At 42.1% G+C, this 27,097-nt stretch overlaps 1 protein-coding gene across 2 annotated transcripts in view; it reads left to right on the forward strand.

Annotated features, from left to right (window-relative positions):
* fbln1 (fibulin 1) overlaps positions 1-23,873 on the forward strand; it is a 34,724-nt gene extending 10,851 nt beyond the window's left edge. The window contains exons 4-17 of one of the 2 annotated variants that reach the window (XM_022206524.2): positions 2,735-2,894; positions 4,115-4,177; positions 4,263-4,349; positions 4,589-4,726; positions 4,851-4,988; positions 6,070-6,213; positions 6,314-6,439; positions 6,588-6,713; positions 7,258-7,377; positions 7,625-7,756; positions 7,850-7,973; positions 12,428-12,573; positions 13,565-13,705; positions 23,297-23,873. In XM_022206524.2, the coding sequence (XP_022062216.2) occupies positions 2,735-2,894; positions 4,115-4,177; positions 4,263-4,349; positions 4,589-4,726; positions 4,851-4,988; positions 6,070-6,213; positions 6,314-6,439; positions 6,588-6,713; positions 7,258-7,377; positions 7,625-7,756; positions 7,850-7,973; positions 12,428-12,573; positions 13,565-13,705; positions 23,297-23,436 (1,785 nt within the window). In that variant the 3' untranslated portion in view covers positions 23,437-23,873. Of the gene's footprint in view, positions 1-2,734; positions 2,895-4,114; positions 4,178-4,262; positions 4,350-4,588; positions 4,727-4,850; positions 4,989-6,069; positions 6,214-6,313; positions 6,440-6,587; positions 6,714-7,257; positions 7,378-7,624; positions 7,757-7,849; positions 7,974-8,538; positions 9,662-12,427; positions 12,574-13,564; positions 13,706-23,296 lie in introns of those variants that run through there. The other variant, XM_022206525.2, reaches the window with a different exon arrangement.
* Positions 23,874-27,097: the final 3,224 nt, after the last annotated feature.

The raw sequence follows: 27,097 nt of genomic DNA on the forward strand, positions 1-27,097 counted from the left end.
TTATGTTTTTCTCTGGAACTGTATTCAGGATAGGATAGCTTTGTATTTGTATGAGGACATTTTAATGTTTGGGCATTTTTTAGCATGCTTAAGCCATAGGTTTTATCCATAGACTGTAGATAAAGATGGCTGAACCCTCCCTGACAGCATCTATAGCTTTGTGCTTTTCAACCTCAGTATGGTGACTCCAGCATCGTCACCTTGACAGTGTCTGACTCCTGAGTCCCGGCTAATCCGAAAAAGAGCAGAGAGATAGAGTGGTCATGAAGCTGAGGTGGGCCATGCAAATGTTTCTGGGTAATGAGCTTTCCAGTGATGGGATCCACCTGTTACTCAAAGAAAGCTTCTCTTTAATTAGTGATAGCTTTAAACCCTCATGCAAATTAAATGTTTAAATTGTATACCCCGTGTCCCAAAAGTTCATTCTCCCTAGAATAACAAAGCTCAAAGACTGAATATGCAAATCTGTGTGAATATCTAAATCTGTGATAGTGAGCACTTCTTTGCTGAGATGATCTATCCCACCTCACAGGTGTGCCATATCAAGATGCTGATTAGACACCATGATTAGTGCACAGATGTGCCTTAGACTGCCCATTTAGACAGATTTATAAACAATATTTGAGAGAAATGGTGATATTTTGTATGTGGAAAAAGTTTTAGATCTTTGAGTTCATCTCATAAAAAATGGGAGCAAAAACAAAAGTTTTGCATTTATATTTTGTTGAGTGTAAGTCATAAGGGCTGTGAACAGGGGCACCATCTTGAATAAATACCAATTCCAAATGTCTGTTAAACATTTTCCGTTCAGTCACAAGGTCCGTTTTTTTCCTCCAGGACTAAACTAGTAATAGAACCTTTTCTAGAATGTTGTTGGTATAATATTGTGCATTAACAGTGGTACCTTGAGGAGCAATGTGCGGCTCTTAGAAACCTGAAGTGGACACAGCCCCAAAAACCATGCCATGGGCACTGAATTTTACCTGCTCAGAAGATGGTGCTTTTTCATGATCATCTGTATAGATATGGTTGTTTTGGCTGTTGGGTATCGGAAATAAGTAGAGAAGGTATTCATGAGAGGAAATCCAGTTCTCCCAGTCCTTTGGAGTCAGAGTTACAAACTTCTTTGCGAAAGCCAGTTTTATCATCGTTTGCACTTTGGTGAGTCCCGAGGTATGTTGTCTCTTGTAAGGTTTCAGTCCCATTTATTCTGTTAAATAACAATGCACAGTTCTCTTGCAAACATCTTCACCAAGATTTTTCAGCCTCTGAGTCGCAGCATGACTGCTGTCTTTTAACCTTGGTCTTTCTCATCAGATCCTTGGTTTTTGCAGTTAGGTCAGTTAGGCAATTCGTGGAAGGATCCTCCTTTGTTGTATCTTTGCCACCACTTCTGCACCCAGTGGATAATTCCGCCATGGGCTTCAGCTACCTGCTGATGAGTTTTTCCTGCATTTCGAAGAGCAATGACCTTTGCATGAATCTCAGACTCTGATAGAGTATCTTTTTCACCCTTACTCTTGGCTATGGTAACAACGCTTCCAAAGTTTGTTTGTGAGTGTAATGCATTTTGGTCAAGCAACAAATTTATATACTGGGACCTGATAATTTGACCAGACAAACAACCAAACAATATTTGATTGAGCAGGTGTAACCCATTTTGGTGACAAACAATCAAAGATGTTGTCCAGTGGGGAGAGCAAACTTTTGGTACATGGTATAAAAATTTACCCCCAAACAGTTGCCATAGGGAAATTAGCTGTAGAGACCATAATTGTTTTTTTTGTTCCAGGTCCTAAACATGTTTAATTTTGCTGCAAACTTAGTTATTTTAACATGAAACTCTATGGGTATTGACTTGCTTTGGATCCAGCCTCAAGTGGCCATTCGGGGAACTGCAACTTTTTTGACATCTCCACATTGACTTCATTTTTCAGCCCTGGAAGTTGCTGCTTGCTTGTATCCACTTTCTATTCGGCACAGTCTCCACTGCCCTCAAAGTCTTTATTTTCTCAAGTTTTCTAGAACCTAAAAGTTCTTGGAAGCTTCTAATACTGGAGCTTGCTAGCACAGAGTCAAGGCCACAAAAACATGTACCCGCACATAAACAAACACAGGTAGCAGGTAACCTCTACTGGTACGTCACTGTTAGAGTTAGTCTTTGGCATGTGTCCAGTCTTGCAGTCACTACCATTACAACACGCACATGGTACACGCTATCAGAGTTCAGCTATATACCAGCATTCTCTAACTGAAAGTAACCCTTCCCCCACACTCTGCACCTTTCTCCTTCCCGGCTGACATTACCAGGTTGTCAGAATGATTGATTGAGCATGCATCAGCCAGAGGGGATGATGTCATCCCATCACTGTCTGTCTGACCGTCTGTATGTTTTTCTTATCGACTTTTTTTTTTAAAGTCTTGTCTTCTCTGTCTGGCTGAAGCCTGTCAGGTTATGTGTCTTCTCAATCATCCTCCTTTTCTGTCCATCTTGTTGATTGAGAGCTCGGCTGTCTGGTCGTCTGAAGCACCTCATTCTCATTTTTCAAGAACAAAAGGTTTTCTCTGTGTTTTACCAACCAGCGTACCACCCAGCAATCTTATCTTTTATGTCTGCATGGTTTTTACTTCTGCTGGTACATGAATTCCTGGCATGGTGTCTTTTTTCTCTCCTGCTCTTAGAATTTACTTGCTGTGCAGTCGAATTCATTCTCTCGTATTCTGTTTTTCGTAGATGTGTTGTGACTGTTGTCTTCTGGGGAAGGCAGCCCAGGAGAACGGCATACCTTGTGACCACAACCTGTCCGTGGGCTACCAGTGCGGCCTGGTGTCCAGGGCCTGCTGCGTGGCTGGAGCTTCAGACAATCAGACAGCACCCACATCCCAAACTGAATGTGGGTAAAAATGTGCAATCATGAAGCAGGCTGTTTATAACGAAGCGGCTGATTAATTTTACAGGAGGGATGAATAAGCAGAATACAGTCAGAAAAAAAAAGACCCCGAGGACAATTAGGTGAAGAAAGATAAGTTCACACTGCCCCCTAGTGGATGCTTGTGTTCATTGCTTGTAGCTTTAATTTGAGGTCACATTCAAGGAAAAGTTTCATCTTTTGCCTGATACCTAAATATAAGCAGGCCAGGTTGAACTGTAACTGTGGAATTTGTCCGGATTTTCGATGTGTTGCTCCTGAGCACTTCAGCAGTGCAGGAAATTTCTGCCTGTGGGATTTTAAATAGAAAATTCGGCTCCTCAAAAATATTGTTTCCAACAGATTCAGAGTGAGTGTTGCTATGATGACCACTTCATCAGTTTTCCAATAAATGAAAATAAATACAAAATTAGATGAGTTTTGAAAATAAAATAAAAGCTTAATTTAGCTTATCTAAAAGAAATATAGGCATATCAAGGCTAAAATAAAACTCATCGATGCAGTCTAACTTGTTAAAGATCCCATGCTCTAAAGATTGTTTTTTTACGTTCTTTTTATTTTTACTTTGATGGCATGTCTTTGTGGTGTTGTTTGTATGCAAGAAGACACAAAAAGCAGTCAGTCAGCGTTATAGCTGAGCATTTCCTCTCTGAAGCTGCAATGGTCTCGAAATACAGATTCAGACTTTCAGTATTTCATACAGAATAAACTGAAGAAACTAATTCTGTCATCTTATGGGTTGGTTCCTTCTGTATCATTAGTAGTCTTCAGAATTAGGTGTGGTTTGGACATATATGCCTAAATGGCAGGAGTCAGGACTTTGTAGATCTGCACAAACCTAAATAAAGCAATAGAGTTACATCTATGTCATTTGAACTTAAAGGGTTTTTAATGTAAATGAAAACTTGTAAATATGCCATTTTATTACATAGAGATAAAGTGTTAGGGATGGGAGAGAAACTGCTACAGAAACTGAATCAGCTGAAGTCTATCATCACCAATTTATTACCCATTAAAAATAAGCCAACAGATTATTGGTTCTGTAAGTAGTCATTATTTGAAAAGACAGAAAAAATCTGTCTGTTTTTTTTGAAAGGCACAAATGTGTACTGTAAGATTTGATGCAGTAGTTATTAGTATGTGAGTGAATGAAGAAATATATGTTTCTTCTCTGTTTCCCTCAGTGCTAAACCAGGATGACAATAAAGAAAATGGAGATAATGCAGTGCCAAATGATCAGTGCAATGGTAAAGTATAAGCTACTTCTACTGGTAACTGATTTGACCTGAAAATGCAGATATGAGTTCTTAACATGCTTATGTTGTTTCTTAGGGAAATGTGCTCATCACTGTGTGGGGAATGACACTTGTTCCTGTTTCAAAGGCTATAAACTCAAACCAGATGGGAAGAGCTGTGAGGGTGAGACGAGTTTGTGCTGTTCTCCGTTTCCTGATTTAAATGTTACTATTTCTGTATCAACACTCTGCATATAGCAGTTGGTGCAATAAAGAAATCAGGTAAAGCTACAATAAACGTCAGGCTTGTGGGATACTTTTGGCTGAAGCGGATATAACAAAGGCCTCAACAGTGTGGTGATTTAGATGGAGACATACAATGTGTTCTGTTACTGAACATGTGAAGCTCCTCTCTTTTGTCAGATATCAACGAGTGTTTGCTGGGAGCCAGCAACTGTCGGAGCGGAGAGCGTTGTATCAACACCGAGGGCTCATTCCGTTGCCAGAGAGAGGTCAGCTGTGGGACTGGCTATGAACTCACTGACAACAACAACTGCAAAGGTCAGTTCCTTTTCCCTCTTTTTATAGAGAGACACTGTGAACACGGATCTGTGCTTCTGTGACATATATTTGCAGGTATTTGTAGTGTGTTCAGTGGTAATTCTGTTCTGATGTCTCCATCCAGATATTGATGAGTGTGAGACTGGTATCCATAACTGTGGGCCGGAGTTTGAATGCCAAAACACCCAGGGCTCCTTCCGTTGCCTCCCCAAGGTAAAATGTGGGGTTGGATTCATCCAGGACGCCCTCGGAAACTGTATCGGTGAGCATCTGTAATGAAAGAATCACAGTGGAGTGTCCTGTACAGAGCTTTGCTTTAACATTAGGATGCATCTCATCAGATGTTTGAAAAGCTTTCTTTTCTTTCTTTTATTTATCTGGGAGAATTTAAAGTGTTACAGCAGCAAATGGGATAGTGCAAACATGTAGGGACTTGGTGGAAAACAAGAAATGCACATAAGTCCTGTAATTATTATTATACAGATTCTTCCATGTGTGGAAATTTTGATATTGCACAGATTCTTCAGGATGTGGAAAACAATCACATTGCACATATCTATATTTTGTGGCCTCCTGGATTTTTCTGATACACCATCTTCAGGGCAAAATGTACTCATATAAAGGGAAAAATACTAAAATAGTTAATAATGATACAACAATGTCACTTTGCTGTTCAATAAATTAAGGTGTTTCAGGTTTTCTCTTGTGTTTGCAAAGCAAGATCAGCATGATTTGTTTAAAAAAAACAGACCAAGGACAACACTTCCTGATTCCCCAACCTCACGTTTCCATGACACCATGACATTTCTTCTAGTACCACTAACAAGGAATTCTGTGTTTCTATAATTCTACTCACTGAGTACATTGATGCTGTCAAAATGGACTCTTAGCCACTGCAGACAATTTGTGAACTTATTTTAATCAAAAATAATAACAGGAGGGTTTTTTGTGTTACATTTGTGCTCATGTGGAGATGGACTCCTTATGACACTCTGGATTTTGTCAGCACCACCTTTTGGACATTTTTAAAACTCTTATTAGTTGTGTGTGTACTACTTTGGTTCATTCCATTCAACACTTCACCGGAATGCTAAAAAATACTTCAGACATTAAAACTTATCATTTGTCTCACTTGTTATGAGTTGCTGATGATTATAATTCAGATAGGCCACCCACCAACTAAATATAAAAAATTATAAAGCCATGGGGAAGGGTTAGAGAAGCTGAAACTATAATAGAAGGCATTTAGCCTGTGGGGTCAATGTGATCATTATGTCATGTTGTGTAAGGTTCACCAGAGCAACATTTTCATAATTAACTATGTTTTGTGTCTCTCTTCTCAGATATCAATGAATGTGTCACCCAGACAGGCCCATGCCACAGAGGGCAGGTCTGTATCAACACGGTCGGCTCCTACACCTGCCAGAGGAACTCTGTTAACTGTGGTCGAGGATACCACCTCAATGAAGAGGGCACACGCTGTATTGGTACGGCTGAAACGTCATCATACTTGCGTTTAAAGCATCTTCCCAGCCATCCTGAGGTGGGCATCACACTGCTCTCTGTTGCTTGTATTTCTCTCCACAGATATTGATGAATGTAAGGGACCCGAGCAGGTCTGTGCAGGCCACGGTTGTATCAACCTGCTGGGTTCCTACCGCTGTGAGTGTGAACCCGGCTACAACTTTAATAGCATCAGTCGCGTCTGTGAAGGTAAGCAGCTGGTAGATGTTGCTTTGTGTTATACACAGCATGTACATAAAGCACAAGTCTATCTACTAGTGATGGATAAACTGTATATCAGAGAATTTTGTCATAATTTCTGCTTCTTATTGTGGCACTTGTGGGCTTTGTTTCTCAGATGTTAACGAATGCAGGCACTACCCTGGTCGTCTGTGTGCTCATAAGTGTGAGAACACCCTGGGATCCTACAAGTGTAGCTGCACCACAGGCTTCAAGCTAGCTGCTGATGGCAGGAATTGTGATGGTAAGACAATCAGGAGAATTATATACAAATGATATACTGTAGATACCTCTGGCTATACAGTCTGTAAATTTCCAGTGACTGAAACTATATAAAACATCGCTCATTGCTGAGTTGGACAACGTTTTGGCTTGGATTGCAACTGCAGCTAAAGGACAGGACTATAAAGTCCCAGATTTATTTCCATCTTTGTCACTGGTGTTTTCACTCTCCAGGAGTATTTGCCAAAATGGACAATCAGTGTCCAACTTTAGAGTTACAAAACTGCATTTTATCAGACCAGGCAGTATTTTAAAGTCATCACTAGACCAAAGCTGATGTTTCTTAGACACCCTGCGTAGGTATCTGTTTTTATGCAAGAGAGGCACGTATTGTATCACAGAATTTCATTTTGATGTTAGCTATCCTACTTCCTTACAGTCCTGCTGTATATATTTAATGTATACTTGGGATACGAGTTTCTTAATACTGTGGTTCATATTATCATCATTAATAAAGTGTTAGGATAAAGTTGATTATGTTTTGTAACTGTCTTTTCTCTGTATAGATTTGAATGAGTGTGAGAGCAAACCATGCAGTCAAGAGTGTGCCAACGTGTATGGCTCCTACCAGTGTTACTGTCGCCGTGGCTACCAGCTCAGTGACATAGATGGCATGACTTGTGAAGGTAAAATGGAACCATTTTAACAGGTACTTGAAGGAATAAGAGAATATGACGAAAAATATTGTACTTTTCTTCTGTGCAGAGGGCACCATAACTAGCTTGTCCTGTATTCAAGACTGCGCTGGTCCTTTAGAGCCACAATATGCTTCATTTGTAACATTTACAGTCAGTTTATGTGTAAACACAATTGAAAAAATATGAGTTTCTTAAATTTACTCCCTGGTTTGACTTGCTTTTTTTCTGTCTCCAGACATAGATGAGTGTGCCCTGCCTACTGGAGGCCATATTTGCTCCTATCGCTGTCACAACACTCCTGGCAGCTTCCACTGCTCGTGTCCTACCAGTGGCTACACCTTGGCAGTAAATGGACGCAGCTGCCAGGGTGAGTTGTCCTCACTGTGCTGTTAAATGTGCTTCTCGCAGACTCACAGTGTGTTAACGTTGGTGTAAATTATGTCCACTTTTCATCTTATAGATATTGATGAATGTTTGACGGGGAGACACACATGCACAGAGAATCAGAGCTGCTTCAACGTACAGGGAGGATTCAGATGTCTGTCTTTTGAATGTCCATCCAACTACCGACGTGTTGGGGAGACGTGAGTATCTGAATGCTGTTTGTTGAACACGTTTTGCTGAACTGGAGGGACCAACAAGGCCAACATGAATATTACTAGACAAAAATACAAACATTATCCAAATGCCTTATGCACAAAAACACAGAGATTCATTTTGTTATTAGTTAATACTAAATATTCAGTGTAGAACAAACTCTGAGTTTAGGTACAGCGCTGTCAGGCTATAAACCAACTACTATTTGGATGTGTGGATCAAGGCCTTGCATGTCCAGTATGCTCAATGCTGGAAAATAATATATTTGGCTGTAGCATGTTCTATTTTTTTAGGGATGAAACGCATATTTTTCAGTTTTGGTGCAAATTCAGTTGAGACTCCGTATCCCCATCCTTGTTTGGAGGCACCAGTGATGGAACTTCTTGCATGATCCCACAGAGGGCACCATAACTGGCATTAGGCTGCTAAACAGTGATGTTCCTTTCACTGCATGCCATGCACGGCAAATGAAATTTACACCTGGTATCTCTTTCTCTCTGCCTGTTCTGTTCTGTCTCGTCCTGTCCTGCCCTGACTCTCTTCTCTTTGCAGTCGATGCGAACGCTTGCTTTGCAATGAGTCTGTCGAGTGCCTGACCATGCCCCTGAGAATAACCTACTACTACCTCACCTTCCCCACCAACATCCCCGTCTTCACCAACATCTTCCGCATGGGCCCCTCCCACACCGTGCCTGGCGATGACATCCAGATTGCTATCACTTCTGGCAACGACGGCGCTTTCTTCAAGACCGAGCAGATGCCCACCGGCGGCGTGATGTCGGTGGCGAAGCTCATCAGCAAGCCACAGGACTTTGATCTGTCTCTGGAGCTGAGGCTGCGTCGCTATGGCTCGGTCACCACATACCTGGCTAAAGTGCTGGTGTTTGTTACCCAGGAGGAGCCCAGAGTACCTTATAATCCCCTACTAGAATAAACACAAGAATTACATAGGGTTACACAAGTTACTACACTCTTTAAAAGGATGTGTCATATTAACTGCTTAATGTTGTGGAGAAAAATGCATTCAAGATATTACATTATGCATTTGATAGTAAAGCATAGCGACATGTAAACTGCTGTATGCTGTAATGCTTAAATGACTGCTCAGCATTCTGTATTGGTATATGCAGGTAAATCTAAATAGAAATGATGATGATTGAGTCTCTAGAGGCTACGAATACCGCTGATGGTCTATTTGCCCCTCTTTGTATGATCAGGCTCATTTCTACTCCATTTTTAATGGACTCAAATATAACCGTATCCCACTCTAAATGCATGTTAAACATGACACATCATTTTTGAAGACTGAAGATGAAAAAAGACACAAAAAAAAGACACAAAATCAAAGGAAAGAAGCACAATTTTTAGGTCTGTAGCATTTTACAGAATTTTTTTTTCCAAAAACACTGGGCTTATGGATCATTATTCAGCAGTACAAATTAGGTCCCGCTGAATGTATTTCTTGGATGTATTTCTGGAGGTAAAGCATTGTCATATCCTATACTGTAGGTGGCGTTCTAGGTCAGGCTAAATCACGGAATGGTAACAGCCCACAGTCTGCCTACAACTGATTGTAATTTGATGATGGTTGCATGATAAATCTGACGTTTTGCAGTATTTTATGGTTTATATGTTGGATGAACAGTTTTCTATTAAAACTGAAATAGAAATAACACATGTTCAAGTCAAATCCAGTTTTTGATAATGGTGCATTGTGGAGTTTAATCAAATACAGCAAAGGGAGCAGATGGAGGCATGACGATTTCCCTCGCATGGTTTCATATTACTATTTTTCCACTAGTTTCAGGAAAAGCAAATACAATGATAGATGCAAATTTCCAGTAATGAATATATTGGAATTTAGGAGTATATTTTGTAATCTGATGTACAAAAGAGTAATTTGATAACAATAACCTATGTCCCAGGTCTTTTAATACACATACTAGCGCTCGACGACAACCAAATTTATGAATAATGTCATTAGTTGTAATTAGCGATGAACGTTTCCTGATGATTTTTAGGATTTCCTGCGTCAGTGATGTTGGTAAACACATGAGTCAACCAGGCATCTATGTTAGATTGGCCATTACATATTGAAATATCACATTTATTTAACCCCTCAAATATACACTATATGTGTACATACCTATAATGTCATCATTTATAAAGCCAATAAGGTAATTCCATACCTCCAAATTCCATTCATAAACCAGATTGGGCCTAATACATTGTTACTCCCGCTTCCTAAATGTCAGTTACTGTGCACCGCAACTACATCTTTCTGTGGCAGTTATTTTCATGCACATCTCTTTAGCTCCCATTACATTTTGGGCTTAATGTGAAATGCACAGATTTCCACTGCATACTGCGGGTGTAAACCCCAAAGCAGACAGATAATCCAAATGAAGGCTGAGTAAGTGACACGCGATGGGATGCAGTAGCAAAGGAGAGGGAAATGTGCACCAGCAGGAGAGAGTATAAATAGTTTGACATGCTGTGAGGCTGCTGCCCGAGGGCTGTGGCTTATAATAACTGTAAATTCAGATGTCCTAGGTTTCTCCTGTCCTGAGCTGTCAGGCCAATAAGGATGCACTTGGTCCCTAGTGGGGATATCCTTAAAATAAGAGCATAGTGGAGCGCAGGAGTTTTTTCCTCCCCTTTGACATTGAGTTATGGGGCTCTGGGCTCTGGCCGGTGGTCTGAACAATTTGTGGTGCAGCAACATCACCGCGCACAAAATGAATGATGCCCTGCAGTGTTTGTGTTGGGGCGTTATCAATGTGCTGACTATAAATAATAATTACCAAAAAAATAAAAGGCCCTACGCTTGACCAGAGGACTTTCATCCAAAAAGTCTGTTTTTCTTTCTGGTCTGAAAGTATTGGGGTTTTTCTCCTGGGCTGGGCCACGTGAGCCATGGGGAGATGAAGAAGACATGCATATGTTCATGCGCGCGTGCACGACACACACACACGTACGCAAGCATGTTTGCATGTACAAATGCATATATTCACGAATGAACCTAAAATTTACACATTGAGGGATTTTGGGTGCTAAGACACACACAGCTGTAATTACCTAAAACGCTGCCCCCGCTTTGATGTGCCTGTCTGTGTGTAAGGGGGCAGTTCACTCTGGGTCATTATCTTCTCGTAAATTTACTCTGTACCCCAACAGCTTTCACCTCGTCCTCTAGAGCCCCGCTCGGGTCTTTCTGCAGCTCAGGCCGTGGTATTATAAACTAGGAGAACATTTTGTGGGTTTGGCCTGGGCCAAAGCAAAACTTGGACCCACCCGCTAATTGCTAATTACAAGCCCCTACCCAGTGGTGGCTTGACTTTTTGTCAGGGGCTTCTCTCCTCGCTCTCCATGAAAGGAGTCCTGCAACCCAAGTCGAGCCTGGGCTTTGAGCTGCTGCAGATAGGTCCCCTGAGGAGCGCCAGAGATCCACAGCCCATGACTCACAATGTGGCTATATGGCTGCCATGCACATTAACTGGACTTATACATGGCAACTTGGATGTTTTCATAACCCAATATAACTGTGTACTGACATGTCTCCTTTGTGGAGGCTGAGCTCGAGTTTAACATCTTGAATGTCATAATCAAGGCTTTTATTTTGTTTCAAAAGTTCCCTTGTGATCGTGAGTTCCTCATCGCTTCAAAGACAAACTCTTGATTTATGGGGTTGTTAATGCCTTAGAAACCTCTCTCAAAGTCTTATGTGGCAGACAGGTTGTGAATAGTGATGCTTCAGGTGGCGTTAGCTTTAGGAGCCAGCAGAGGCCCTCCATTCCCTCCGACCTGTCACTGATTAGTCTGTGGAATAAACAAAGCCCTAAATAATAGGATGAGAGCTGCCCTAGGGAGAGGCTGGGGAGCTGTCTAGTCATGTTGCTCACAATTTAGGAGTCTTTTAGAACACTCCCTTGCCCCATAAATCCTCCTCAAGAGATTATCTGATGTGAAGCCGGGGATGCTCAGCAAATCCAAATATTTTCCTGAGCAGGTTGTGGATCATTCTTTGTGAGTGTAGTAATTCATTTCCCACACAGCTTGAAATAGTGCATCAGAAAAGCATCAATGGCAGCGCGAGTCTCCACAAGTTACAAAGTTTGGCTGCGGCATGAGCTTTGGCCCTTGTTGGTTTATTATTCTTCCAAACCACATAGAATTTGATTGTTTTTGATGTTGAGTGCTATATCCAGTACCCCTGCTGTCTTGTTCTGATATTGTTTGTGTAGCGGCCTTTTGAGTTGTCCCACTGAGTTCTTGATTACGCAGTGGGCTGCACCCAAGGATGCCCTGTTATTGTGAGCTTTGGAAACCAAAGGCGGTTGACTGTGAAGTCTTTAAATAGACAGCACCTAAAGGTCAGAGGCCATGTGTGTATTTGTGTTGTCCTTTTTTCGTGGGTGTGTATGTTTGTTCTCTTCTTTAGAGCGGCGAGGCTCGAACGCTCTGACACCATTCGCTGTATGAAGTCCTGTCAGGCCACCGACATCGCCTGTGTTCTGGACACCACGCACTCTATATCCCACACCTTCATTTCCTTGCCCACCTTCAGAGAGTTCACAAGGCCAGAAGGTAGGTACAAGTCCATTTTTTCTTTGAATGGTCATACAGAATATTTTGCAATCCAGATAGGTGAGCAAAAGCGGAATAAAAAGCGACTAAATTCTCATTCATGTTTCATCGAAAGAAATTTCCACAGAGAGAAAAATGAAAAGATGTAAGTGGTAACTACATTCTCTTCCAACTATCAGCAAGAAAGCAAATATTTCCCAAAATATCAGACTGTGTGACTGGAACACCGCCTCGGTCATCAATCTTCTAAAATTTTTGCTCATTTAAGTGCCTCTTAAATTTCTTGTGTGCATATGTTTTCACAAAGCCACAAAGGCCATATTGGAGGCTTTATTCTGTGACAAAATACTCCGTTAAAATCCCTGGAAACGATAAATTTTAAGACAGTACAACATGGTTTTTAGTGTCATCGTGGCGCTCTGCTTTTGCTTTCTTTTGATAAATTTTATCTCCCTGTATCTTTGACTTCCCATCAACTGCATTTCACTGCTGTTGTCAGAATCCATACGACTACCTCTGAAGCCCAGATTAGCTATTCCATGATGCTCTCTCCATGCAGTCCTGGCTTGGCCGGCCCTCACCGGAGAGTAAGTGCCATGCTAGTTGAGGATAAGTAACCACGGTAATCATTTACAGGCAGTGACAGCTGACAAGCATCTATTGGCTGGCATGCAGTGCAGGTTTCAGACACACTCATGCTCAACGTCACGGGGAGTTAAGCTCTTGTCATTTCTCATCAGCTCCGAGTTGGGGTGTAAAGGACTCAAGGCCCTTTAGCTGAACAACAGCACTGAAAAGTCTCAACCCTTCTGTGACCCTCTCAGTGTACAACAAATACAGACCCTTCCGTCTCCCATTTTGTTGTCTTTCTTTTGGAAAAGAAAAAAAAAACAAACAAGAACAGCAAGAGTTGGCACAGAGCAATCCCACTGTTATTATGAAGGTTTAGGCTCCGAAAACTTTTTTGTGTCTAATTGTTATCTTCCAACAGAGATTGTTTTCCTGAGAACAACGGTGCCGGCTTACGGGACCTACCCCTTAGGCAGTTACGACGTCAAGTTTGACATCCTGGAGGGCAACGTGGAAAATGCCTTCGACATCATCAAGCGAATAGAGCATGGACTGTATGTGGGTGAGTACGAGGATTTTACCCGTTGTGAAGTCCGGGATAAACCAATCTGGTTCATTTTGACAATAGCAGCTTTAACATGCAACATGTACCACCCTACGGCATCTGTGACTGGAAATTGTATTTTCCTTTTGACAAAGGAGGTGGTTTTTCTGACCTCATTTCTCATTTTGAAATATAGATATTTATTTTATTACAAATTAAAATCACATGTGCGCATTGAATGGGGACAAAAAGCACAAAAATATTCCACATGGGATGTCTGGACTCATTGACATAAGTACATCTGACACAGCCTGTTATGGTCTTTGCAGCGTGGTGGCATCATGTAGCTGTCATCGTCTTCATGGGGGCTCTGGTGCGTCTGTGTCTTTGGAGAGCTGTCCTCTGTGTGGCTCTGTGAGACAGACGAAGGCCTGTTTCTGTCTTACCAAATATTTGGCATCAATTTTCGCAGTCTTGTGGTTAAACAAAGTACCATTTAATTCACTTATCCGCGGCTGTGCTTATCCCAAAGATCATTACTTTCCACAATAAGTTATGGCGTCTTGAATGTACAGGAATAAAGCGTATAAATCTCCACTTGTGTATTCATATGCACGTATGCATGAGTGATTGCAGCTGACAGGCGGTCCATCATAACTACCTGTTCAGCGACTGCCACCGTGCAAACAGAGCCGAGCGCTGCTTCAAGCAGGCGCAGCAGATACCATCTCCAGTGGTGTGTAATAACAACACATGTTTGGGTAGCAGCCATTCCCATCCTTCAGTCTGGTGGTGACCCAAGGCTGTTGCGTGCCTGTAGGAGAGCTGAACAGAACCTTGGCCCCAGGAAGATGAGGGTGTACTCAGACCAAACGATGACACATTGTTGGGCCTGCCTAGGTGTTTTTGTTTTGGTTGTATGCTGAGATGCAGGCAGGGTGGTAGTGGAGGGACAGCTTCTTCTCCTTCTCCTTGTGATGGATGAAGGGATGGCCTGTCAGTGTGCACATCTGTCTTTACAAAATGAAAAGGGAGCGAGGGAGGAGAGTGTGTGGCTGTCACTGGTTAAGGCTGGATTGTGGGCGCACGCAAGTGTTCCTCTCTTGTACACTTGCAGAAACAGATGTGTGCTTATCAAACACACCCAGATTCGCATAGAGACATGGGAGAAAAATGTTGATCACCCACAATAATTCGCATAAATCACCGTAAAAGTGCTTCTAATTATATTGTACTGTCTTCTAATGGCATGTTTTTGTTGGAATGCACAATGGGGTAATTCTGCATGAGTGATAAGCCTTATTTTGTAATATATCATCTGCTGTGTGTGCGTCTGTATGCCTGTGTATAAAGAGGATTTAGCCGAAATTCCCTGTTTATGGCAGTGCTCATTTGCAGGGGCAAATATGTGTGTGCGAGGGGAAGAAAGAGAATAAAATTGCAGAGAGAGAAAGACAAAGTGAGAGACTGTAATTCAATGAAAGAGAGAGAGAGAGAAAATATGTGCAGAAGTAATCCTGGGCGCTGTGCTTCATGTGGTTAAATGTATTGTTCCATTTCCCCACGCTAGGCCTCAGTGTCTCGCCGAGCATTAGAGCACTTAAACTGACGACCACATGAAAGGCCTGTTTGTGAGGAGCCGTTTCTCTCCCAAACCCGTTGGATGCTTATTGGATGCAGCTCTTGCATGTTATCACCAGTTGCCCATCACATATCCAAATTGAGGCCCTTTGCACTGGAGCCTTTGGTCACTGACTGCTCGCTGCGAAGTGTGGCATCCACGGTGCGATGAAGGCCCTCTTGGTTTTATTTAGTGGGTTGTGCTGCTGGTGCTTTGGCCCGCAGATGCTGCTGTTGCGTAACCATTGTATGAGGCTCGCTGACGTGTCACTTCAGGAAGCTTAGTTTCCAGTATCTCCAGTGTCTCCAGTAGTGGTATTACAGCTTGGTGGGATGTGAAGAGTAGCAGACATTGAGGCTCCACAAATGAACAAGTGTGTGAACTCAAGCTAACTTAGGTCATTTTTTTTGGCCACTTTTAGTGTTATTGAAAGGGACAAAAGAGGCAATTAGCGATCCTCAGATTCTGTTGCTAACTTGAAAAAGTGATTCTTAAAAGGTCTGACTGGCTGACGCTCTTTTCCGTTCCACTCACTTACTCTCTATTTTAAAACCAGTCAGCTGCGCACAAAGAAGAATGCAGCGTATACGTAGACATATGTACACACACACACACACACACACACACACACACACACACACACACAGTACTGGCTGACAGTGCACCACAGTTTAAGAGCCACACCGCTCTTTCCTAGTTCCCGGTCATCCATCACTGGCTTTACCAGCGCTGTCACATCTGGATGACAACCCTGACAGCCTTATGCATCTGTGCAAACACAACCATCCCTCAGCACTTGGAAAGCATGATCAGAACTGATCGCACACTTACGGATTCCCATGACGACCACAGTAGCACGGCGGCGACCACACAAAATCCCTTCAGGTAGACACACATCAGATCCACCGGCGAGATATTTATCATCTTCGCCAACAAAGGCAGCATTTGTTACACATCGTACATATATTTGGAAACACAAACAGTGGTGGAATGCATTACTCACGCTAAAGCAGCCACCCACTTTTGATTAGGGACAGGTTGTTTGAATAGGGTTGATAGTGGGATGATTGATGCTGGCAGTCAGCAGGTGGACAGATGCGTCCTCCCTTCGAAAACATCGCCTCTGTGGTCTCTGCTGGAAACATGGGCTGAGTCTGAGCGTCTGAGAAAATGCTGGTTGCTCCCTTGTTTGACTATCTCTCAGTGAAATACATCATCGGCTTGTCCTGCTGTTTTCATCTTCATATATCAAGGTCAGTGCATTTTTATAGCTTTGCTTTAGTCAGTACTAAGTAGTTGTCGCCAGACTTTTCATGGGAAGAAAAGACGTAACATTTCTTCCCATGCAGTGTTATTAAAAGCAATATGAACACCAGTAACTATACATCCAGACACTGTTCTTACAGTTATGTCACTTGTGATTTTCCTTCCTCTGCCAGCTCTCTGACCAGTCTGTGTGTAAATCCAGTGCTCAGTAAAATCAGTAGACAACTTTTGAACTGAACAGCGCACGTTTAGTCATCTCTTGGATGTGTCCAAATGACTCCTCTTCGTGAGTAATTATTTGTCATGGAAGGATTTTACTGTCCCATTCATCACTGCTGTCTGTTTTTTTAGTTGGAAAAACAGATTTTATTATGTAGGGTTTAGGCTTATCTTACCAGACAGCAACAGATAATATAGTGTCTTCTCTTCATGAATCTTAGCCGTCCGTTAGAGAAGCTGCAAGCCTCAGACTCCACAGCTAAATGCCATTCATTTTTCGAATACAGGTGGAAATATGCCTTTGCGGTTTATTGTGCAGCCCAGAGAACAAATATCTTTTGCACTGCCACTGGCACAGCGCTGGCAGCGAGTGAGGCAGATGAATAAAAGAAGAGGAAGTGGACAGTTTGTCTGTATGCAGGTAGCCATGGCCGTCAGTGCAGCCATCCACAGTGGCTGGTGGAATGTGAGCCTACTGTGTGAGACATGACTACTTCTGAGCCAGTGGAGCTTGTGGCTCTGGCTTGCGGCTGCGCTGGTGAGGAGCTGAGGACAGCCGTGGAGATAAGCAGACAACTAGCTCCTCTACTATGAATAGCTGTCATCTGGATGAATCATGGCATGGCAGCGGCGGGCCCACCAGAGTGCGCCAAGCCCTCGAGGAATCCCTGTCTGGAGATTAGTGCAGCTAATCAAAACAGGGTCTTCTCCACCCAACAGCACCACAGTCACACACAACGCTCCCCCTGGGGTGGTCCGCCACAAATGTACTGATGAAGAGATAGCGGTGCAGACATGTCGTGCTCACAGAGATATACCACGTACACAAGACAGTAAGACACTGGTGTGAACACACAGAGTACATATTACTTGCAATAAAACTGTCTTAATAATTCATCTTGATGCGCTTATCGCCTGTGGTTTGGTTGATCTATTTTATTTATACTTGTGCTTTCAGGCAAGTGTTTTTGAGAAAATCTAACTTTGTTTAGTTAATCATTCACTTTACAAAATGAATGCTGTTTCTTTCCATGTTCATGAAGTGACACGCTAAAAAAGATAGCAAAGTATCTTAAAAGGTCATCCACATGTTGTATTTACGCCATGATTTACTCCATTTATAAAGCAGAAGTAGAGTATAATATAGAATTCTGATTTAAAATGCAAACAAAGCTATTTTTCCTCCCAAAGCCTTTCCAAGTAGTCTACATTCAAGTCTATTTTATGCCTCTTAGTTATGGCTCTTAGCTTTGAAAGGTCACTTGTAATATAGTGCAAAGGTTGTGGTAAAGATAATGGTGCATGTTATGTCATCTCAGCTGCTCAGGCCCACAACTACTAAAACAGAAAGTCCAAGAAAAGAACCAACCAATTCCCTAAGGCTCCTTTTCAGTGATGTCACTGCCCAGTGAGTGTCACTGTCCAACAATGACCCACGGGCCATTTGAGAGATCAGTAACGATGACTCACTGCTAATTGACCCTAAAATATCAGGCCACATACGCTGGCCTTTCAGAGCAGGGGTGTGCATGAATCCCACCCCCTCTTTGGAGTGGTCAGAGCTGTGTTTGGACAGCCTGACCGGACTGGCCATCCACGTACCAGTGACAAGGTTGTAAACACAAGAGCCAATCCCTGAGGGGCCTGTACACTCCGTCTTCATACAGACGGTTATGTTGCTATGCCAGGCAGTTAGAAAGGATTATATTTCAGCCACACTGATGGGTTATCAAAACTGAAATCGGTTGTTTTACTAATTGGGTAACAAGGGAGCTAGTTAGCAATTTCTCTGGCATACCTTCTAGTTTTTATGGGCTTTTTGGAGAAGACCTTTCAGGCAGTTAAATAAGGAGTTATTGAATAATAAACCACTCTTTGTTCTGTTTACATTCATGCCAACAGTACTCACTAGTGCATCAGTAAAAGATGCACTTCAGTCCATGTGCATCAGTGAAAGAACATCTCAGAGTTGAAGCTGTAACGATGCTGCGGAATGCCCTCCAGTACCCTTTTTGTATACTGGAACTTTGTACACCACCTGGATGCTTTCCAATGGTTTCACTGCTGTGAGCATGCATAGCACCACAACCAGCATGTCATTATACAATACTGTGGTGAGGCCAATGCATACTTTTCATTTGTCTCTGGTGTTAAACCCGTTCATTTTGGATTTTGTCATACACTTCCTCGCTGAGTTGTAGAAACCAGAAAACCCCGAAATTGTACTGTTTACATGTAACCCTTCAATATTGCAGACCTCGTGGCCATGAAGGATGACAAATGCCTCCTGGCATTTGCTTCACTTTGTTTTGTGGCAGTGTCTCTGCTACTAGCATGAATTTATTTAAGGCTATTTTCTACTTAAGGGGCTACTTTATGGTGTGGTGGAATGTTTTGGAGAATGGACAGATTGCACAGCTGTTTGTTTGATGGTGGCTGTTGAAGCCCGTGGGGTCACCTTTGCACCCTGCGGCAGATACCTCAGTGAATTGGAAAGACACCGCAAATCGCTCCAGTGCTACAACTGGAACTCCTGCTTGAGTTCGCCAGGCCTCAGATGACATGACCTTGCAGCCCAGTCGCAGGGCAAATTGTCAGCTGTAGGGTTTTCAAAACCTCCCCATGTTTATTTTTATGAATCTCAGGTGGTATGGTAGCCAATCAAATTCAACCTGTCATGTGGCCATTGGCTTCCTGCCTTAAAGCCTGGATGAAATGTTAAAGATGAGTATGCGGTTGTGGTTTCACCTCAGGTTCACTGTGAGTACGTTGAGGCCCAGCTGTTAGCTGATGCTTTCCCCTCATCGAGGATACCGCTGTGCTTTTGATGGCAAGCTTACGGAAACACGGAGTCATCATGTTAGGATTTCACAGAGGCTTCCAAGAGGTCATGTAAAACGACTTTAGTATCAAGCTCCTCCGTACAGAATTGGGCACATGAACCCACAGTGTAACAACATAATAACCCTTTTCTTGTTGTCAAGGCTGTGTAAATAAATAAGGTAAAGAGAGGCTCAAAGTTGAATATAAATGGTTTCGACAAACGAGGTGTTTCTTGCTTATGCCACAAAATACGACAGTAATTGTGTCCGTGTAGATTCTAAGCTATCCAGGTCATAATAATTTTAAGAGCTTCAGTAGAAGGCAACTGAAATTACCATGTTCTTCAGTTGCTGAAATTGTGAATTTGCAGGTCATTGATGACTTAAGATGAGAATAATGGCAACAGTGGTGCAACTTTCAGGGAAGAGATCTCAAGACTCTATTATAGGTACCTGACAATTTTTGCACTCAGTCTTGAGACCTCCTCAGTTGCCTTCTACTGATGCTCTAAGGGTTACAGTAATTGTTAGGCATATTAGAGGTTAAGATGTACTCATTGGTCTGTTATCACACCCACTAGCCTTGAGGTGAGGATAACTGCTCTGTATTATGTGTTAAGTTTCAAGTGATCAACAGCAAGCTCGGAAGAAATTTGAGGATTTGGAGGAGCTTTTGGGCACTATAAGAGAACTTCCGTGCTTAAGAGCATGCTTGTGCCCTCTGAATGTACTAATTAGACCATAAACAAATTTACGATACAAGAATAAGCCTCAGACACATTCCACATATTGCCCTGTTTAGATACCCTCAGTAAAATTCAGTTTAGATGTGATGTGTCTGAGATTTTGTTATTTCTTTAGGCGTTAAGATTGCTCAGCTTCTTTTCATAGAAGCACTCTTCAGGAGTTTAGAAGATAATTTAGACTCAGTTTACCCTGATTATAAACTGTTTAGCCCTCATTAGATATAAGCCATGCTTACTGAATACTACAAGTTTAAAAAAGCCCCAGTGTGGAGTTAAACCCATCTGTCTTTGCAGTGGTCCGTGTTGTGTTCATAATTCTATCTTACTCATCTCCATTGTGTGCTTGCTAACCCCAACACAGAAGCTTTTGAACTGACTGTTTGATTTAAGTACATGGACAAACAATGAACCTTAGAACTCACTTTAAGTTTGCATTGGTCGACTCACAGTTGCGTACCATCTGCATTATGTCTGAAAATAATTTTCAGACTCCAAATTCAATGTCTTTTTCCATGTCAGTTACTTCCTTAATATTGCAGCTGTTGTTAGGTTTAAGCAAAGGTTAGCTCTTTCTGACGGCGCTGATGGTTTGGAAACAATAAAATCTCAGACCCGCGCCCCTCTGTCTAGTGTCACTACGCAACAGAGTCCCAAAACACCAAAACAAGGGGGCAACCCTGGTAGAAGTGGGCCTCATTCCACACTACTCTAAGTGCTTATCGCCAGAATCTTCTGGAATCCGTTGTGTGCCCACAGATCCGACTCACAGACGGAAGAGTGAGCAGAATAAAGTGACAGAGAGAAAGACAGACAGCAGTTCAAGTCCCATAGCTTCCCCCTCCCAGAGTTAAAGATGGATTCCTGGAGGAATGCCTCCATGGCTGTATCGCGTGACTGAGACTGCTCCCCTCCATCAAACACATGGGTCTCATTTACCCTTGTGGGCCACAGTGATGGTGCCACAAACACCAGGCCCCCTCAGGAAGGGAGGAGAGGGGAAGGGGAAAAAAAGGAGAATGAGTGGGTGGGGGGATCTGCCATCATACAATGCCAGTGTCCCAAAGGAGTCAGCGGATGGCGCATAATGGATCATCATTTGCCCTGTAGTGAATGACAACCAAATGAGTTTTACTGCTTTGCTACAAGTACCACAGGAAGAAGGCTCATAATTCAGACTGATGGAGGCAGTGATCTGTCATCATTTTGATCCTCGCTGAGTTAAACTCTTGAGTCGTCCGGCTTAAAGCTCAAACACTTTACTGACTCGGTTAGGAAGAAGAGAAACACAAGGAAACGAAATTAGGTGGTTGGAGGTGTGACAGGAGGACAGTGTAGTGATTGTGCCGCCTGACTGCGCTCTGGTGATAGCTGTTCAAGCAGGCCAGAGCTGAAATGTCACCAGCCGTCAGCAGAGAAAGGTCCGCTGACAGCCTGTATAAACACTGGCATTTTTTCTCCCCCTCTAATCGCATGTTCACTTAAAAGGAGCACCCAGTGAATTCCTCGGGAATTCAGTAATGCTCTGTTGCAGTGTGTTTATTCTTCCATCTGTTTTACCATGACATTACCGTGTCTCTTGTTTTATGAAGTTTATCATGGACAGTCTTTTAGCTCATTAACGCCACAATATATTTGAGCGCTCATTTAAATGTTCCAGTTGATACGGCGATACACCTCAAAAAGGAGCCTTTGTGGTCAGTCCAGAACTGGTGTTTTTAGACCAGGTCTCATAGGGAATGTTATACCATACTATTAGCTGCACCCACTTGTCTTTTATAGGGTGGCAAAGGGGTGTGTGGCTAGAGTCTGTCCCAGGGATAGAGGTGGGTTGAGAATCACCAATTAATCCATTCATGTCGTTAGACTGTGGGAGAACACCAGATTATCTGGAAAAAAAAACTCATGCAGTTCTTCCTATGAGGTCAAAATCACCACAATCATTGTCCTAAGACACTTCAGTGTACATTGGAAGTATTTTCTGCTGAATGAATATCTCTAATAGGATTGCTGACAGCGATGTCTGTAGATAATCCACATCACGATATCACATATGCAACGACTCTGGTTGCGCTTATCCACTGTATGCTATTCACTCGATCAGTGTAGTCAAAAGAAATTACACTCTAAACATAAAAAGACATGTCATAAATGCAAAGCATAAGCTGTTGTGCAACACAGTATATTGACAGCTGTATTGTGTAAAACTGAAGGATGTATATGTGTAAAATTGACAGAATTGCCAGACGTATCAATGAAAGGCGGAGGAATGTCTGGTTTCGACAGCCTGCGACTAGCACACAGTCTTTTGCTTTATTGTTAAAAGACAAATGTAATTTTTGCACTGAACACCGCAAACTGAATTCCGCTGTCCTCAATTGTATCGAGGTGGCAGCAGAATTTCTCACTCTCAGCACTAAAAACCAAAAGTATCTGCTTCGCTAGACACCACTAAAGATAAGTGAAAAAACATCCAATATTTTGGTTGCCAATTAAAACCAAAAAGTGACACTGAAATAAAAACTCTGAAAATCGAATCGGCATTCACAAAGGCAGAATTATCGCTAATGGCTTTAATAAGCTTTAATACCCACTAATTGCTGCTATTTTTGTTAACCAACCATTATGCTGCTGACAAAATAGAAAAAAAATTATATAGCAGAAAAATTTCCCTCCCAACCTTTCACTTGTGTTGTCATTTTGCTACCTCTGTTTGACGGCTTTTTTTTTTTTTTTTGCTTCAATTAGGTGACCAAATAGCTGAAAAATAACAGACCATTAGTCCAAAACTGCAGACAAATCCAAGAACTGATGTTATAAATACGAGAAATGTCATGATACAAAACGGAAAGTTATTTTGTCTAGCAGTGCATGCATTTATACATCTATTTATGCTGCTTGTTGTCACCGCTATTACCATTCATTTTGTCTCCTTCAGGTGTTGTTCGCCAGGTGAAGCCTCTGATCGGTCCAGTGACGACAATACTCAAACTGTCCATGCGCAACCTGACAACTCAGGGCGACTCTGGCCAGAACATCGTCAACGTTCATGTGTTTGTGTCAGAGTTTTGGTTCTGAGAAGTGAACGCCACATTTTACCACACATATTAAGACATTCACTGCCAACACTGTACACATTGGTTTTGTTATATCAATGCATAAATCATTGTTGAGGATTTATTGTAAGGTTTTGACAACATTGTAACCATTGCTGAGATGAAAGGCTCCAGGCTGCTTCCGATGAGAGCGTTACACTTTGTTTTGATGACAAGCTCAGCCAAAAGTGCACAAATATGGAGAAACTTTATGCTATTAAAAATCATCAAGACCTTTTTTTTAAATTGAATGTGCATGCATTTTGAGAGGTTATTAAAGGATATGATGATTACATTCAGTAATATTCTTTTCATGGCATACAGTATAAGCCTTTGATTTTGTAACACCCACTTTTCCTGTCTTACTGTGTGCATTGGATGCGGTTTTTTTTCTATAGAATAAACACTATTTTAGTTACAGTATTAGTTTTTTGTATTTCTTTTCATACATGCATCCATTATCTATACACCATTTAACCCACATTAGGGTCGCAATCACACTCGCATTTACAACTGGGGATAATTCAGAGTTACCAATTAACCTTAGCATGCTTTTGGAGTGTGGGAGGAAGCTGGAGAACCCAGAGAAAATCCAGCATGCACAGGGAGAACGTGCAAACTCCATGCAGAAAGATCCCGGGAAGGCCGGGAAGCAAATCAGGGATCTTCTACCTGCAGGGCGAAAGTGAGAACCACCAACTGTGCAGCCTTCTTTTCAGCAATATTTAAAAAAAAAAAAACCATTTAACTGTCTTAATTTACCCTTTCAGCTTCAGTTTCGAGTTTACTGTCATTGGTTTCCAGCAGAAAAAGGAATGCTGCTGTGTCTGGGGGCTGACTGTTGTGCAGGTGGAGAGACAGGACAGCTGGTGCATCTGTAAAGAAAACCGCAGTTATGTGAAATCCTCATTTTATTGAGACGGATTCTATTTCTCACCACAGTTTTTCCCAGGTTCGTCTCACACTATGATTCAAGTTCCTGTTCAGCCACGTTATTTCTCCTTATCCTTGCCTGTTGAGGGAGGCATGTTGATTAAATATGCACTTGAAATGGTTTAACCTTCATCTGACTGAATAGGCTCTTTCAGTATTATTGCTATACTTACATGTGCTTAGTATCTGTCCCTGATTTCATGTAATGTTCCAAGTGGGCATTAAAATCTTTTTAAAAGGGCTGATATATGTAGACATGCTGTTTAGGTATATACTGTATTCATTTACTATATATGGACTTTTTCATAAAGCGCACAAATTCCTGAGTAGCTAAATAAGACTGCAAATTTGTTGAGAATTTTGGGTATTACATGAATGTCAGCGTATGTTCCTTAATGCCAGTGCGCCTCTATATGATAGGGACGAAACAATCTACAGTCACGTGATGCTACACTTACAAGCATATATGCCAATTAATGATAATTCATATGCGTCTCAGTCTCAGTTTACTGCATCTCCTGAGTGTATTGAATAGTTAACAAACAACAGTACACTAACCCAAAGACTGACCTTCAATTTGTGGATGCGCCAAGTATATATTTTTTTTTAAAATCAAAAACATGATTCTGTATCTTTTTACCTGGTGTACCATGAAAACACAATGTCTGATGCAACATCCTGAATAAAGTCGTAACAAACGACTAGATTTTGATAAGTCAGACCTTTCAATATTAGTGAACAAACAGAGATATTTGAATAGAACTATCTGAGCTAGCTTACCTTTGTTCACAGTGGTCTGTGGAACGCCAGTTTCCAAGGTGACATTTAGACCATTCTGTTTATTCTTGCACCCAATGCAAATCTGTCAAGGGGTGGTTAAGACATATATTAACGGCTTGTCCTCCGAATGCCCTCAGATGAGTTAAATGTACAAGAGCTTCTACTCAAGATATTCTGCGTGTGCACGGTCTGTTTTGCCAGTTTGGATGTTGGGGGGAGGTAGGATTTTCAGAAAATCCTCTTTGGTGGAGTAACTACCGAGGGAAACAAGGTGGCAGCAGAAATGAAAGACTATGGGTTGCATTCCTAATTACATTTATCGGTGAACCAGAACTTCTCTCTCCATCAAGCATGGGGGGAAATCAGACAGAGAGTGAGCTGGGAACATCTTAGTAGCGGCCTAACTATCAGACTGCAATCATCACTGTGGTCAGGCCCAGCCAAAGCCTCCCAACGCTTCAAAGACAATAGAGGAGGGGGCGCATACATCAGGATCCCGAGTCGTCTGCTGTGATGGATTTTAAGGCTCTACTGAAGGGGGATATCCTCTTCAGAGGAAATAGAGGCCAGCAGGTCACCCTTGTGGTCTACATGAAAAGAGCGAAGAAATGCAGTGTGTCTGTGTGTTTGTGTGTGTGTGTGTGTGCACTCCACAAACCCTAAAACCATACTTTCAGCCAATGTTTGATACATGTTTGCTTATGCAATTTTCCAACTTTATGATGATATAAGAGTGAGTTACCTAACATATATAATGAAAAAAAAATGTCTGAATTGCTTGGTTTGGAGCAGAGGTAGGAATAGCTAGATATTCATTTTTCCCTATCCACAAAGATGTAAACATTTGCATTGACATTTACTATGTATCAGATTCCAATCAGAAGAAAGGAAATTGTCTATTTTTTAGCTTTAGGTAACAAAAATAAAGGTGCAGTTGCCCAAAAAGGCTGCATACACGAAGCAGAACTAAAATAACTTCTCTTCCTGCAAGTTAAAGGAATCAAAAAATCAGCACTTTGTCTAGAATAACACAAATCCAGTGTTGCCAGTGTGTCAGATGATAGACAGTGTCCATTTCAGTCATGGTTGCAGAAACACTTGAAAGTGACCATGAGTAGTTTGCAAGATGAAGCATTGCCCACATATTTGGCTCGTCTATACCGCATACCAAAATCCCGAGAAAACACACTGTAAGGACGTAAACAGCTGAATATGAACAACAGAAAGCCATACAGTCAGACTGTGTGGGAGGATATTACCCAGGAAAGGCCTGGCTGGCTCTGCAGCTCCACAGTAAGAAAGACTGGGGCAGCAGTCCCTAGCAGCGTTACCAAACCACATACATGTGTGGGGACAAATGAGCAAATATCTTGTGCCAGATTCTCCATCCAAAGCCAAGAGGGAACTGCTTGCACTGGAAGCTTATGGTATGACTAAATCGAGTGGGCTTGATGAGTCGACGTAATGGCAGGGGGAGCAGACCGGTGTGTGTCTGCACTGTTTGTTTGTGTACTCTACTGTGGCACAATGGTGGTCAGGCCTCTCAATACAAGTGGTCATGGTGGTGTCTGGCCCAGATCAGACAGGGGATGGGGCTGATGGGAGTCTGGCCCAGGGGCTGGTGAGGCGGGCTGATCCCAGACAGAGACCAGAGGACCTCAGGAGGCACGTGCTCGGCCCACTCCTGCACTCACCCACTCCCTCTTTTTTCCTGGCGTCCTACCCCGGTTCCCACCGCAACACATGTTATAGGATATAAGTGAGTTCTTTTAATACATTTGGGGGTATTTATTTTTTTCCTCTATTTTACAAACCACTGTTCCTCATTGCCATAAACACAAAAATGTTTCTTTTAGATGGGCACTACCAGCTTACTATGATTTTTCTCCCCTCTCCCTCCGATTTCCATCTTTATAAAACATTTAATGTTT

Source organism: Acanthochromis polyacanthus, chromosome 8, assembly GCF_021347895.1.
Source record: "Acanthochromis polyacanthus isolate Apoly-LR-REF ecotype Palm Island chromosome 8, KAUST_Apoly_ChrSc, whole genome shotgun sequence".
In the NCBI taxonomy this organism is placed as follows: domain Eukaryota; kingdom Metazoa; phylum Chordata; class Actinopteri; family Pomacentridae; genus Acanthochromis; species Acanthochromis polyacanthus.